We start from the raw sequence: 15,113 nt of genomic DNA, 5'->3' as shown, positions 1-15,113 counted from the left end.
ATGGTTTGGCTTGCTTTGCTCACTCCATTATAATGGAATCATACAGGACTTATCTTTCTATGACTGGTTTCTTTCACTTAGCACAATGTCTTCAACATTCATCCACATTGTAATATATGCACTGTCAACACATTACTTCTTTTATGGCTGAACAATATTCCACAGTATTCCATTATATGACTATTGTCCATATACTGTAATGGAATTCACTATTTTCTCACTGACATACATTTGGGTTGTTTATACTTTTTAGTTATTATGAATCATGCTTCAATGAACCTTAATGTACAAATACATGTTTTTTATTATTTGATATATGTATCTAAGAATAGAATTACTGGATCATTTTTATATTTAATTTATTAAGGAATTACCAAACTCTTTTACAACATTATGTGAAGGTTCCAGTTCCCATTTTCCCCAAATCTTTGTAAATGTTTGTTATTTCTTTAATTTTTGATCATAGCCACTTTAGCCAAGACCACTATGGTCTTGATTTGTATTTCATTAATGTCTTATGATGTTTATTCATACATTGGCCATTTGTATATCTACTTTGAAGACATATCTATTCAAATTCTTTGCTTGCATTTTAACTGTTTTTTTGTATTTCTATTATTGTGTTAAAAGAGTATTTTTATATACCCTGATACTATAGGCTTCTCAAATATATACTTTGCAAATCTTTTACCATATTCTGTTTTATTTGATAAAATCCAAATAATTTATTTTTACTTTGATCATGTTTGCTTTTGTCATCACAGCTAATAAATCATGGCTAATCCAAAGTCATGAAGACTTATACCTGTGTTTCTTACTATGTACCAGGTAGTTTTAATTCTTCTGTTTCAGCTGTTGATCCATCTTAAGAACTTTTTGGAAAGGGTACCTTGGAGAATTCCAACCTTATTATTTATAGGTTTTGTTTATATTAAAAAGACTATTTTTTCTTCCACTGAATTGCTTTAGTACCCTTTTAGAAATTAATTGATCATAAAGTATGGGTTTATTTCTTTATCCCCATCTCATCCTATTATATATACATTTATATGTAGTTTATTTAGCTCACAACTTTGGAAACTACAAGTCCAGGATTGGTACCACTGTCAATACAGCCTTTGACCCCTTAGCTATATCACATCACAGCAGATGGCACTATAGTAGGAACTCTATTGAGCCGGGAGAGATCTCATGGTGAGTCAGGAAGCCCAGAAAGTGGGGAGAGGCCAGTCTTGCTCTCCTGCAAGGACTAAACAGTATTCTATGAGAATTGCATCAGTCTCTTCCAAACGGGATTTCTCCACTAGCTCCATTTCTTAAAAGTTCTACCACCTCTCATATCATATCACTGGGAAACTGGAGGTCAAGCTTCCACCACAGGAACCACTGGGAAACACATTCAAACTGTATCCAAATCTGTATCCAAACTGCGATTACTGATGCAGCAGTGAGCCTTGTGTGAAGAGACACATTCTTGGGTTTCATTATCCCAAACCAAAGATTCTGATTTTGTTAATTTGGGTAGAGCCCAGGAATCTGTTCTTAGGGTCTCTGGTAATGAAACACAAGTTACTTTTCAAAATTACTGACTCTGAAGTTCAAGTTGACTGTGACTATTACTTGATTTCTTAAAAAAAGAGATTTTTTTTTTCAGTTGTACTACAGAGATTTATTGTTTCATCACCCACTTATGTGGGCTTATTGTGGAAAAATACGAAAACCCAAAGAATGAGAATTACTCAGAAGATGGGGGTGGAGTGGGGGGAGGGGAGCTCAGAGAGGGAGCATGTGCCCTTCAAGTCCAAGGCTGTGGATCTCATCCCAGCAACTAAACAATAACGTTCTTGGCCAGGCTTAGTGGTGCACGCCTTTAATCCCAGCACTGGGGAGGCAGAGGCAAGTGGATTTCTGTGAGCTCGAGGCCAGCCTGGTCTACATAGGAAGTTCCAGGATAGCCAGGGCTACATAGTAAGACCCTGTCAAAAGAGATATTATTGATTAGCAGCTAGAAAGGGTGGGCTTGTCTTTGGACTATAGGATTGCAGCACAAAAAGTTCAGAAGCATCAGTTTATTTGAATTTGTTCATTTTAGATAATTTTTACTTTATTTTTGTCAAATTTTCTTGGTCATGATGTGCAAAAACCAATGGCCAGTCTCTTAGGTCTTTTTTTTTTTTTTTTTTTTTTTTTTGGTTTTTTGCGCCTTTCCTGGAACTCACTTGGTAGCCCAGGCTGGCCTCGAACTCACAGAGATCCACCTGGCTCTGCCTCCCGAGTGCTGGGATTAAAGGCGTGCGCCACCACCGCCCGGCCAGGTCTGACATCACTTTAAAGAATGAAGCATTGTTATTAAAGGGGTTAAGCCCTAGCTTGAGTGAAAAAAAAAAAAAAGAGAGAGAGATTAGTGTTTTATATGAAGCTTGCAATTTCTATTCAAGAGAAAAATGACATGTGGTGTCCATTTGAATCCTTAGAGTTATGTGAGCCACTAAAATACTGCTAAGGCCTAAGCTGGGAGTCAGATTAAAAACTTGCTCATCAGGACCACACCATCAGCTCTTTTTAGCAGTTGTCCTCTGCATTCTAGAACTTGGAGACTTTGGATCTTTAGAGGCCATATGGAGGTTTAAAAAGGTTAGTGGTGAAGGTCTACCTCCCTTTGGAGAAATGGAGTGGGTGTATGGCCCACATAGGTGCTTGGATTTTTCTTCCTCTTCTCTTTAACAAACACTATTCTTCTTGAGTTTGAGGGCTGTCTGGCTCTAGAAACTAAGCTCCCCAGGAATCACTCTAGCCAGACATGCATTATGTGAAGTACAGAGAGGTACACCATAAATTAGTTACAGTCTTGATTTGGGTTCCATTGTGACGTTTCAGCTTCACCTCCAACATCAGAGAGCTCTGTTGTCTTATGAGCCTGGCTTTCAAAATGGCAGCGAGTTAAAGCAAGTCTAGTGTATTTCAAAGAAAAAGTTTCAAACTATTAAATTTAACTAACGGGTTCAATGGGAACCTTACAAAATTGACCCTGTTCATTGTAAAATGTGTACGGTTTACAAGAAAAAAAAAAAAGATGGTTTAGCACTTGTTTACAATACAGCATGAGGTATTTTCAGCCCTTGTATAGAAATTAACCAGGATCGTTAGTTAATTAACACCTCACCTTAAAATTGGTCTCGCCTTGCATATTAGGTGCTGATATTTCTTGATGGATGATGAAGAGATTGCGAGCAAAGGTCGTGAGGACCCCCTGGAGATCCACACCGATTGTTCTGTTAATGATATCCAAACAAATGAGTTTACCAGCGATTCTCCTCACATGCTTAAAAACAATCGCCCTCTCATTTGTACTGCTGGTGATGGAATTTAATGAGTATTTTCAATCTCACAAGGTGGCAATCTTCAGGGAGATATGAAAGATGAGACTCCATTTTAACTTGTCAACAGAAAGGATTTGTGTAATAAATATTTTTTATTAATCAACTTAGCAGAATATAGCAATAGGTTCAGACATTTCTAGTAAAAGGCTACTACTAAACTAGGACAGCAGAGCTGATTTTACAAAGAATCATTGCTAAGTGTCATTTGTGTCTAACAATTTTCTTATCTATACAGACATTTGCATCTCTGGCTTCCAGAGGCTTGTCTGAGTTTTCTTTTCTACTTCGGGTGTTAACAAGTAATTTCTGTTGCTTATGAGTAACTATGTTCAAAGACACATGTCTCCATTCATGAACAGCTAGCTACTGTTATTCTATACCATCTATACCATGGCCAGAGAACATGTCAAATGAGTAGATTATAGTTTAACGTGAGAAAATCCAAAGAATTTTCTATTTTTTAAGACCATATCAAAGGAAAAAACAAAAAAGGTTAGGTGTGTATATTGGTGTTATTATTATTTTAGATAGGGTCACATTATGTAGTCCTGGCTGGACTAGAACTCACAGAGATCTGCCTGCCATGTGCTGGGATGGCATGTGCCACTGTGTCTGGCATGAGTGGATTAATTTTTAGTAAGTATTACTCTTAAGGGATCTAACACTCAAGTGAAGGGAGAGGCCCCTTAAGTCAAAACTGGGCTGCTTCCACAGCCCCTCCTGAGAACAAGCCCTGAAATCAGAGCTTCCTGCTTCCTAGATGTGGAGGTCAGGTTTTTGGTGTGTGTGTGTGTGTGTGTGTGTGTGTGTGTGTCTTACCATCGGCTAACTTGTGGAAGCTACTTAACTCTGAGTCTTCATTTCCTTTTCTACAGTGACTGACTTGGACCAAATCAGAGACTCTGAGCTTTTTGAGTTACAGTCCCCAAACCCAAGGACAAGCCTACCCCTTCTATGGACAACAATTCATAGCTCTTCATTTAAGAAAATAAATAAGCTGCTGGTGTTGACGCTCGCCTTTAATCCCAGCACTTGGGAGGACCAGGCTGGCCTGCTCATGTTACATAGTGAGTTCTAGGACAATCAGGGCTACCATAAGCAAACACAAAAGAAAATAAATAATAGTCAAAAATCAACTCCAGACTGAGTAACTTTGAAAAGTAATTTGTGTTTAATTACAGAGTTAAGTGTTAGACACTAAGTTCTTAGGGCAACAGATTCCTAATGTCTAAGAAGATTAACAATGTCAAGATCTGGGTTTGGATATCTAAGAATGTCTGTTTTCACTAAGCTCCTTGGGCATTTTTCATGTACATATTAAAAATAGAGATCCACTTAAAAATTTTGTAGGCATATGCATGCATGTGTAGATGTATGTGTGCACAAATGGTTTAATGCCTTCTCTACTAATTCATTTTAAGAATTTTCTTCATATTTCCCTTCCTTGGAATTTCTCCAATTCTATATATTCCAGAAATATCCCAGAATAAATAGAGTTGTGGTGAGGTTTTCCCAGAAAAGCCAAACCACAGATGTCTGGTCTGAGGGTCATCCACTCTTGAACTGTCTCCCATTTTTCCTAAAGGGCTGATTGACTGATACTCCATACCTGGCATGACATGATTTCAGTAAAGCCGAACATGCCGAGCCATCTCCTGAAAATCTTTTATTAAAATACTAGAGAAAATTAAAGAGCATCTTTCTTGTTTCTGTGTAAATTGTATAAAATGAGACTATCTCCTGGACACTGCCTCTGAAATAACCTGTTCTCAACTGCCCATGTTCACAGCTTAGTACAATTCCTTTTGTGTAGCTGTTATTCTAACCTTCATTCAGCTAGATACAAGTGAGAATTGCAAGGACATCTGGAATCTTCTCTAATATTTAGAAAAAGTAAATAAAAAATTCTGTAAAAGAATAAAAGGAAATTCTGTACAAACGTAAACAATGATGTACCTTAATTCACAAAACTCCAATAATCATTACATAGCTAGGTTTCCTCAATAAACCTGCCACTTACTGTAACTTTAGTGAATAAAAGTCTAGGGTGAGAATTACTCGATAGATGACCTGCTTTGGGACCCAAACAAGTCACATATCTTTTCTAAGCCTGTTTCCCATCTATAATAAGAGTGTTGCTTAATCACCAGGGCCCTTCCCTGCTCCGACATTCTCTAGCTCATGATTGCAGTAAGGGATGAGAAAATGAAGGGGCATACAACATAGTGGAAAAGGCAGTAGACTCTGAAGTCCATTTCAGTGGGGTTCTTTCTGTAGAATGTGTGAGTAGCAATGAGTTCCTAGGAAGAACACTGATAGGACTATTTCTGCTGCTGAAGCTGGGATGCAGGTGAAGGTGTAGGGACACCTAGGTGAGTTCCACTTGGCTACCAGTCTGATTATTTTTTCTGCGGGCCTCAGTATCAAATCTACCTTTCTGATAGCTTGATGACTGGGAGCTTGGTCATCAAAGTCCCTTATAGCTCTTAAATTCTGTAGTGATTTTCCTCTTGCCTGGTACTTCTAAGCCTAGGGCCCCACTACATAAATTTTCCTGTGGTCCACATGCCAGGAGCTTTTCCTATCCCCTATTAATACTTCCCCATGTCATTCTGTCAGTTTTGGGACACAAATCCTGCTCCTGACACTGGGTGCCACTTGCTGACAAACTGCCTTCATGCCAGCACCCTACTGATCTGCATCTCCCAAAGTGGCCTCATTTTGAAGATCTTATGGTCAGGTTCCCACTTTGTGACTTTCAGATTGTCTGTCTACTCTTTGTGGTTAAAATTTTGCTAATGGTGAGAGCTTGTTCCCTCAGATGACCTGCTCCTATTCACCTGAATCCTAGATCTGGATTTGGCTCTCCTACCTGGCTCTCCCACCATACCCCATGTGCATGAAGGTTTATCAGTTGCAGCCCTAGGGCAGCTTGTCCTTAGTAGTTCACCTTTTATGCCAGCTGGTGGACAGTAAGAGTTCATATATCTGTGTTCTGATTTCTAGTTCTTGTAATAAACAAATGCATTTGCCTGAGTTCCTGAGCTTAAAAATGTACTTGGAGCTTGCATCTTTCCCATCTAATTAGATTCCTACTCTAGAAAATACTTATTTTTATTAGCTTGCTAACATCAAATCCAATTGACTGCTTTGTTTACCTAGTCATGGTAGTTGCCTTGTTGTTTTTGACCTGCTGCTGACCTAGCATCACAGTGGCACATCTGTGGAGTGTAGACATATAGGTTAGGGGCTCACAGCAAGGACGGAGCTAAGAGATAGGATATCACTGGGAAGCAGAAGGCAGCTCCTTTCTTACTTCCTGTTATTGTGGATGTAAATACCTGGACAGATGAAATGGACATGTTTGTGTAGATGTTACAGATAGAGTCCTCATTTCTGGCATCACAGCACTAGATTAAACTGTAGCCACATTCTAGCTCCAAAGAAGAAGAAACAGCACTTTCATGACTGTAAAAACATTGGTGGGGGTGAGTGGCTCTATCATCAGGACTCTGCTCAACATACACATTCCCTGAGAAGACCACATCTGAACCCAAACTGGCTCCAACCCTACTTTGGAAGAACATCTGCCCAGGTCACCAGAGCACTTTTCTAAGCATTACAGAATGACAACTAGCTTTTCACAATTGGGTCATCTGAGCTGGCTCCCTATCAATAATATTTGAGCCTTGTATGTGTATGAGTTTATGTTAAGCATAGACTCCTACCTGATAATTAGGATAACTATATTTAGAACCTGACAACAACATCTACAGGCATTTTGTGAAGTACTGGAGGATCCAAATAAAACAAGATAAATCAGCATGCTGATTAAAACTCAAGAGAAGCATCAATCTTGTTGGTGTTATAGACAATTTTTTTAGCTTATTACATATCATAGACATACTTCATACTTACAACATGCCCAATTTGTATCTCTTCAGAGGTTCATATAATATAAAAACAGTTCCTTGTCTGTCCTATAAGGTTTCAGTGAGAAGAAAACAAACAGCATATTTATATAGGAAGCAAAGACAATATAGTCTACCATGGGCAATAAGACTGACCTGAATTGAAATCTAGAGCTACCTTCAAGTACCATTAAAGGGGGTTGCCTCCAGAAAAGGGAGGCAGTATGCTCTAGGGTGGTGGTTTTATTTAGTATATTCCTTACAACACCTACATCAGAATCATCTATTACACCTGTTAAGATGAGCTTCAGGGGCATCAGTGAAATTTAGAATCCTTGGACTTTGCCTTTTAGGGCCTTCTTGGGTGATAATCAAAAATTGAGAACCACTGTTATAAGAGCAATCCATAAAAAAGAAAAAGGGCCGGGCGTTGGTGGCGCACGCCTTTAATCCCAGCACTCGGAAGGCAGAGCCAGGCGGATCTCTGTGGTGAGGCCAGCCTGGTACAAGTGAGCTCAGAAAGCGCAAAGTACAAGGAAACTGTCTCGAAAAAAAAAAAAAAAAAAAAAAAAAAAAAAAAAAAAAAAAAGAAAAAGGTGTGTGTGTGTGTGTGTGTGTGTGTGTGTGTGTGTGTTTGAAAAAGAATTTGAGGGTGAAAGAGATAGCTCAAGTGGTTAAGTGTCTACCTTACATGCATGAGGACCAGAGCTTGATACCAAGAACTCACACATTATAAAAGCTGGTTGAAGGGGCACACATGACCCAGCACCTAGCACTGGGAGATGGAGACAAGTCGATCCCTGGGGTTTTCTGGCCAGCCAGCCTAGCCTAATTGGTGAATTCCAGTTTAGTGAGAGGCTAGGGAATAATAGGCAAGGTTGTCCCTCTGGCCTCCACAGCATATACCCACACATGTACATGTACCTGCATGCACATACATGAACATGTGCACACATATAGACACAGAAAAGAATTTGAGTTTCAGTGGGAAATCACATGTAGTATAGCACACCCTAATACTTTATGACATAGATTTTATAAGACATTTTATAGCTCTGTAAGTGATGGCTTGAAATACTGTCTTTGCTGATTTGAAAAAGAATGGTTCCCTTAGGCTCACATGTTTGAATGCTTGGTTCCCACTTGGGAAGGTTTAAGAGGTGTGGCCTTGTTGGAGGAGGTATGTTACTGGGGATGGGATTTGAGGTTTTAAAAGCCCACATCAGGCCAATACACACTCCCTCCTTCTTCTCTCTTCCTTCTCTATTCTCTCTCTCTCTCTCTCTCTCTCTCTCTCTCTCTCTCTTCTCTCTCTCTCTCTCTGCCTCCTGCTTGTGGATCAGATATAAGCTCTCAGCTACTGCTTCCAGCACCATGTCTGCCCACTGCCATGCTCCCCACCACAATGCTTATGAACTGACCCTCTGTAAGCAAGCACCTGCTTAAATGCCTTTTTCTGTAAGTGTTGCCTTGGTCATGGGATCTCTTCACAGCAAAAGAAAAGTAACTAAGACAGAAGTTGGTACCAGGAAGTGGTGTATTGTTGTGACAGGCCTGATCATGCGGATTGTTGAAAGAATGTGGACTTTGGGACTTAGGATTAGGAAAATGGTTGAATGCTATAAATAGGGATTAATAGCTATCTTAATAAGAGCTTGGAAGACAGTAGTGGTGAGAGTAATGTGAACTGTGGAGGCCCAGCTTAAGAGGTTTCAGGAGGGGACAATGTTAGCAACTGGGCTAGAGACCATTCTCTTGATGTTTTGGTAAAGAACATGGCATTTTCTTTCTGCCCTGTCCAAAAAGAAATCTGCTAGAGGCCAAATTGAAGCATTTTGGAGTAATATCATTGGCAGAGGAGATTTCAAGACATTCTAATATTGACTGTGTCATGTGGTTATTAGTGATTACCCTTATGCAGATCTACAACTAAAAATGCAAGCAGGGAAAAAGAAATACAAAGTGTACAGTTTAAGGAGAGAAAGAACACTAGGAAATTCAATGTTAGAACCTCGGTTTGTACTGGAAGAGATGAGAAGGAATGGAATAAAGGGAATGGTGCCCTCAGGGCAAGACCCTACCCAGCTAAGCTTCCAATTTATAAAACAGAAATGCCTAAGGAATCTTGTCCTAAGCAAAAGAAAGCTTATGCAACAAAGGAAAGCATCCACAGATCAACAGTAACTAAGACACATTTAGTTTACATTTAAGTGTAGTTTTTAAAGACTTCAACATTTAAAAGTTTAGTGCAGAATTTGAGAAATGGATGGCTTAGTGGTTAAGAGTGCTCACTGCTTTTGCAAAAAAACCTTGGATCTGTTACCAGCACTTACTTCAGGTAGCTCACAACTGACTATAACTCCAGTTCCAGGGAATCCAAGGACCATCCTCTGGCCTGTGAGGGCACTTGCACCAGGAATATAACGCCCCCCACACACAAGAACAAACCCACACACAGACACAAAATCACTGCACTCACAGGAACATGCCCAAACATACATATACATAATTAGAAGTAAATATAAGGACCAATCTGAGTTCTTGCCCTCTCGGCCTTCTTTTCTAGCCTATCTCCATTCCTTTCTCTCATTCACCAGCCTGTCATAGAAGCACTCTCTACCAAGGACTCCATAGCCACCACAGTTTTCTAAGATCCAGAGATGGCAGCAACAACCAAAGAATGGAACATCCTCCCAACAAGACCAGATATTGGCATCAAGAAACATCTTAAACATCGTAAGTCCAGATGCAAAGATCCTAGTCCAAAACCACAAACATGAACAGCCAAGACAATATGCCTCCTCCAGAAGTCTTTAACCCTATTACAGTAGACCTGAGAAGTGCAATATTGCTGAAGCACAAGACAAGGACTTCAAGATAGCAATTATGAATATATTCAAGGACCTTAAAGAGAATGTGAATAAATCCCTTAATGAAGTCTGTGAAAACACAAACAGTTGAGTGAAATAATGAAAGTAAAACAGAGAGATAGAGTCATTAAAGAAAACCCAAGCTGAAATAAAACTAGAAATGAAAATTGTAGGATGTCAAACAAAAACCCTTAGAGGTAAGCCTCACCAACAGATTACAAAACATAGAAGAAATAGTCCAAGGTGTTGGAAGCAAGGTAAAAGAAATGGTTAACTCTGTCAAAAAAATGTTAAACCCAAAAAAATAATCCAGGCACAAAGCATCCAGGAACACTATGAAATCAGGGACACTATGAAAGGACCAAATCTATGAATAATAAGGATAGAGGAAGGAGAAGAAACTCAGTTCAAAGGCATGGAAAATATTTTTAACAGTGTCATAGAAAATTTCCCTAGTCTAAAGGAGTTACCTATCAAGGTAAAAGAAATATACAGAATACCAAAATGACAGGACCAGAAAAGAAATTCCCCATAATACATAATTATCAAAACACTAAATGTACAGAACAAAGAAAGAATATTAAAAGCTTCAAGGAAAAAAGACCAAGTATCGTATAAAGGTAGGTCCATTAGATAACATCTGACTTCTCAATGGAGACTCTGACAACCAGAACACCTATACAGACATTCTACAAACTATAAGAGACCACAGATGCTAGCCAACACTACTATTCCCTGCAAAACTATCAATCACAATCAAGGAAGAAAGAAAAGTATTCCATGATTAAAACACATTTTAGCAGTTTTTAATCTACCAATCCAGCTCTACAGAAGGCACTAGAAGGAAACCTTCAGTTTGAAGAGGTTAACCACACCCAAGAAGACACAAGGAATAAATATAATCCCAGAACAGTAACCCAAAAGTGGGGGGGGGGGCACATGGCGACAACAAAATAACAGGAATGAATAAAACTGCTCACTGAGAACTCTCGATATCAATGGTCTCAATTACCCTAATAAAAGGACACAGAGTAACAGATTAGAAAAAGGATCTTTGTGCTTCATTCAGGAAATATACCTCACCATCAAGGATAGACATTACCTCATAATAAAAGGATAGAAAAAGGCATTCCAAGGAAATAGACCCAAGAAGCAGGCAGCTGTACCATTTTAATATCTAACAAAATAGGCTTCAAACCAAAACTAATCAGAAAAGATTGGAAATGATATTACATACTCATCAATGATACATACTCATCAAAGGAAAAGTCCACCCAGAGGATATTGTAATTCTAAACATTTATGCACCAAACACAAGGACACCCAAGTTCATAAAAGAAACACTACTACAGCTGGAACCACATATTAACCCTCACACAGTGATAGTGGGTGACTTCAATAACTCACTCCAGCCAATAGACATTCAGGAAAAAACTAAACAGAGAAATCCTGGAGCTCAATAACATCATAAATCAAACAGGCCTAGCAAACATATTCAGATATTTTTACCCAAGCACAAAAAAATGTACTTTCTTAGCTGCTCCTGGGGCTTTCTCCAAAAATGACCATATCCTTGGTCTATTTATTGATTTTTAACCTCCTTTTCTGGGAATTAAATCCATAGGCAGCAGAACTTTTCTTCCATAGTTTAAAGTATGATTTAATCATTGTGCACGTCCATAGGTCCTATTGAAAAGCCATCAGTCCCACTGGACCAATGATCAGACAGTTGATGGGCTATTGTGTTTTTATCTACTTTTAAGATTTTATCTTTCTTTTAATCTTCAAAACTGCATGAAGTTTCAAGGTGTGGCTGTCTTTAAATGTACCTTGCCTATTATTTGCAGTACTTGTGGAATGTGAAATTCTATATGACTCACCACTGTTGGAAAGTTTTTGTCGGTATATATTTCAAGTTTCCTCATCTCTTGAGACACTAGTTGCATGCATGTTACTTTTTATGGTTTGTTTTGTTTCACTTTCCACATATCTCCAGTCTGTTTCTGTGTGGCCATTATTTTTTTCTCTGTAATTTTGAATATTTCCCATGGCCTGTTTTCTAGTTCAATAATCATTTTTACTGTGTTATTTTTCCTATTACATTACTGTATAAAATTACTAGGGTCAACTTTTGTGACAGTTTTTAGTTCTGTAATTTTTACTTGACTTCTAAAAAGCAGATTCAGGGCTTCTGTGAAATTACCTTGTTAGTCTAAAAACATATCCTCTTATTTTCTTGAATATTAATCATAGTTATTTTAGAGTTTCAGTCTGATAACCTAAATATTGGATCTCTTGTGGACTTTGTTTTTCTATTTCCTTTCAATTCTTTGGTCCTGTCCTTTTAGTACATTTTATGATTTTTATTGGAGTTTAGTAACTTAAAAAACTGCAAAGGCTCTGTATCAGCAGTTCTCAATCTGTGGGTCATGGTGCCCCTGTGGCAAACCTCTATCTCCAAAAATATTTACATTATGATTCATAATGGTATCAAAACTGCAGTTATGGAGTAGCAGTGAAAGTAGCTCTGTGGTTGCGGGGCGGTCACCACAACATGAGGTATTCAGGGTCGCAGCACTAGGAAGGTTGAGAACGACTGCCCTAGATGGTGTTATTGTTCAGCATGGTAGATCCTAGTTTGTTTTTGTCAGAGAATGGCAGTTCATCTGCATATACCAAGGGCAGAGTTTAGAATGCAGTTTTCCCATCCTCCTTGTGTTTGGTCTTTTACCATAGGCGCAAATGCCCCTCTTCTCGTGCTCTTTTTGAAGTTCCACCTGAAAGCTTGGGGTGTTTATGAGGATCCTCCCAGCTTAGCAGCTTGGGAACTTTAATCCCCAGTATCACATGGTTTTTGAAGTCCTTGCCAGGTCTTTAGCCTTCCAGCTACTCATTGTATTAGGTTTCTGGAGTCTTGAGCTATTCTTCCACAAGGTAGCATCTTCCCATGATTTAAATGGCACCTGAACACAGGGTGTTAGCTTCTTCTTTGTGGTTATCTTTGCACTAGGAGTTTAGACTCTGAAGTCCTAAACTCTTTGGCTATTCTGAAGTTACCGTTTTCTCTCCTTAGACCAGTAAGATTGTTATTTCTGTTTGGATCTTTTGTTTTCAAAGCAAAGCAAGACAAAACAACACAACCTAAAACAAACAAACAAAAAACAAGGGTAAATTTGACAGTCCTATTCTTAAGGACCATAGTTCTTCATGTATTGATTGATTGGTTGCTTCAACTGCAACTGTTTTCAAAAAGTTGTTCTATAGGTATTTGTCCAAGTTTTACAATTAATTTTTGGTGACTAAGTTGACTACAAAATACCTTGTCATAGATAGAATGAAATCTCTAGGCATGGCAATACATTTGTAATTATCTCTCTAGGACAGTTAACTAGGAATTTTTTTCAGCTTTCATCCAAAGGCTTACTCAAAGTTGTTTGTCTTTACTATTCATAAAGTAAGTATTTGGTTTCACTTGTGAGAGATGTGAGGGCAGTGCATCAGAGTGACTTCAGTGTAGACAATTCCACTCTAGTTCCATGGCCTGGTCTTACTCCCTGGAAAGTGCTCTCCCAAGTGTTGCTCCTGGCCATCAGATTCCTTGTTTCTGTTTTACTCAGCCCTGTTTCCCTAGGGGATAACTTAAATTAACTTTTTAAATTTGTTTATATCTTAGTCTTTCTTTTAAAATAATTAATTTGCTCTTATATACTTTCAGACTAGTTACTGGAAAGCACATAAAAACAAGATTTTGCTATGTAGACTTGCAAAGCAGTTCATTATTAAGTCCCAGCTTTCTCATCTACAAAGTCAAAGCAATAATGTTTACTTTTAAAGTTATGGCAAGGATGAAACAAAATATCTGAACATATTTTACACAGTACACAATGCTTTAGAGTAATGTCACACGTGATTATGGGTAACCCATGTGTCTCCAGATCTAGGTCTGGTTCTCTTGATATGGAAAGATACATGCTAAAAAGGAGAAAATAATTATCTGTTCAACTTTCACCACTCAAACCCTGGGGATAAAGGCCACCACTATAATTACTTCTATTTGGAAGGGAAAAGAATGATATAAATGGAAGATAATCTGTAGGGGTTCTGAACTTCCACAGTGTGTGTGGGAAATATTCTCTAGCAGGGAGTTTCCATGAACTTAAGGGGACTCTTGTAAATGCTGTTTTTTTTTCTTTTTTTTTTTCTTTTGTGTGGTCCTTGGTTCTGCCTTCTGATTATTCTTTCCATAATAGTCCTTGGCCATATCTGAAGTAGACATTAGAGATTATGCTTTCCTTAGACCTTCGAAGACTTTCTACCACTTACTACCTATTGAGAGCTGGGACCCAAAGGTTGTTTTAAGTCTTAAACAGGTAGAGCCTCCTTCAGTGCAGATTAATGTTTCTTTTAATTGTTGAAGTCCTCAAAATGTTTTACTACAGGCTAGGGAGATTGTTCAATTTGTAAAGAATTGTCTCACAACTATGAAGACCTGAGTTTGGATCCTCAGGGCCCCATTAAAAAGCTGGGTGTGTGCCTGTAATCCAAGCACTGGGAAATGGGAGGCAGAGATAAGAGGATCCCTGGAAGCTCACAGGCAGGTAGTTAGCCTGGAGTATGTGGCAAAGTCCCAGGCTAACAAGTGACTCAGTCTCAAACAAAAAGAAGTAGAAGATGCCTGAGCACCGACTCCACAAGTGGGCCATGTACACGTGCACTGGCACCCACTGGTGCACACACACACAAACCCAAAACACACGTGCAACTTTAATTCCAGTCGGCTACAATGACTGCATCTGTAGTTCCCTATGAGGTTTTCTTTATTTCTTTGTTTTCTTGTTTCTGGGCCCCTCATTCTCTTAAGTGTAGGTGTCTTAAGCCTGTCAGGCTTCAGTAGGAGAGCGATAGCCTTTGTCTGGTTTTCTTGAGCTGATCTTTTTTTTTTTTTTTTTTTC

General features: G+C 38.7%; 1 protein-coding gene and 1 long non-coding RNA gene across 4 annotated transcripts in view; one reads left to right on the top strand and one right to left on the bottom strand.

Annotated features, from left to right (window-relative positions):
- Positions 1-15,113, bottom strand: part of Iqch (IQ motif containing H) — a 182,313-nt gene that overhangs the window by 1,147 nt on the left and 166,053 nt on the right. For all 3 annotated transcript variants that reach the window (XM_028867008.2, XM_037207417.1, XM_037207418.1), the window contains 2 exons: positions 7,299-7,360; positions 3,164-3,272 (listed from right to left, as the gene is read on the bottom strand). In XM_028867008.2, the coding sequence (XP_028722841.1) occupies positions 3,164-3,272; positions 7,299-7,360 (171 nt within the window). The remainder of the gene's footprint in view (positions 1-3,163; positions 3,273-7,298; positions 7,361-15,113) is intronic.
- The window catches only part of LOC114691583, an 80,942-nt gene that overhangs the window by 29,564 nt on the left and 36,265 nt on the right, over positions 1-15,113 (top strand). The gene's annotated exons all lie outside the window — the stretch shown is intronic.

This window comes from Peromyscus leucopus, chromosome 7, assembly GCF_004664715.2.
Source record: "Peromyscus leucopus breed LL Stock chromosome 7, UCI_PerLeu_2.1, whole genome shotgun sequence".
NCBI lineage: Eukaryota > Metazoa > Chordata > Mammalia > Rodentia > Cricetidae > Peromyscus > Peromyscus leucopus.
This window is presented reverse-complemented; position numbering and strand designations above follow the sequence as displayed.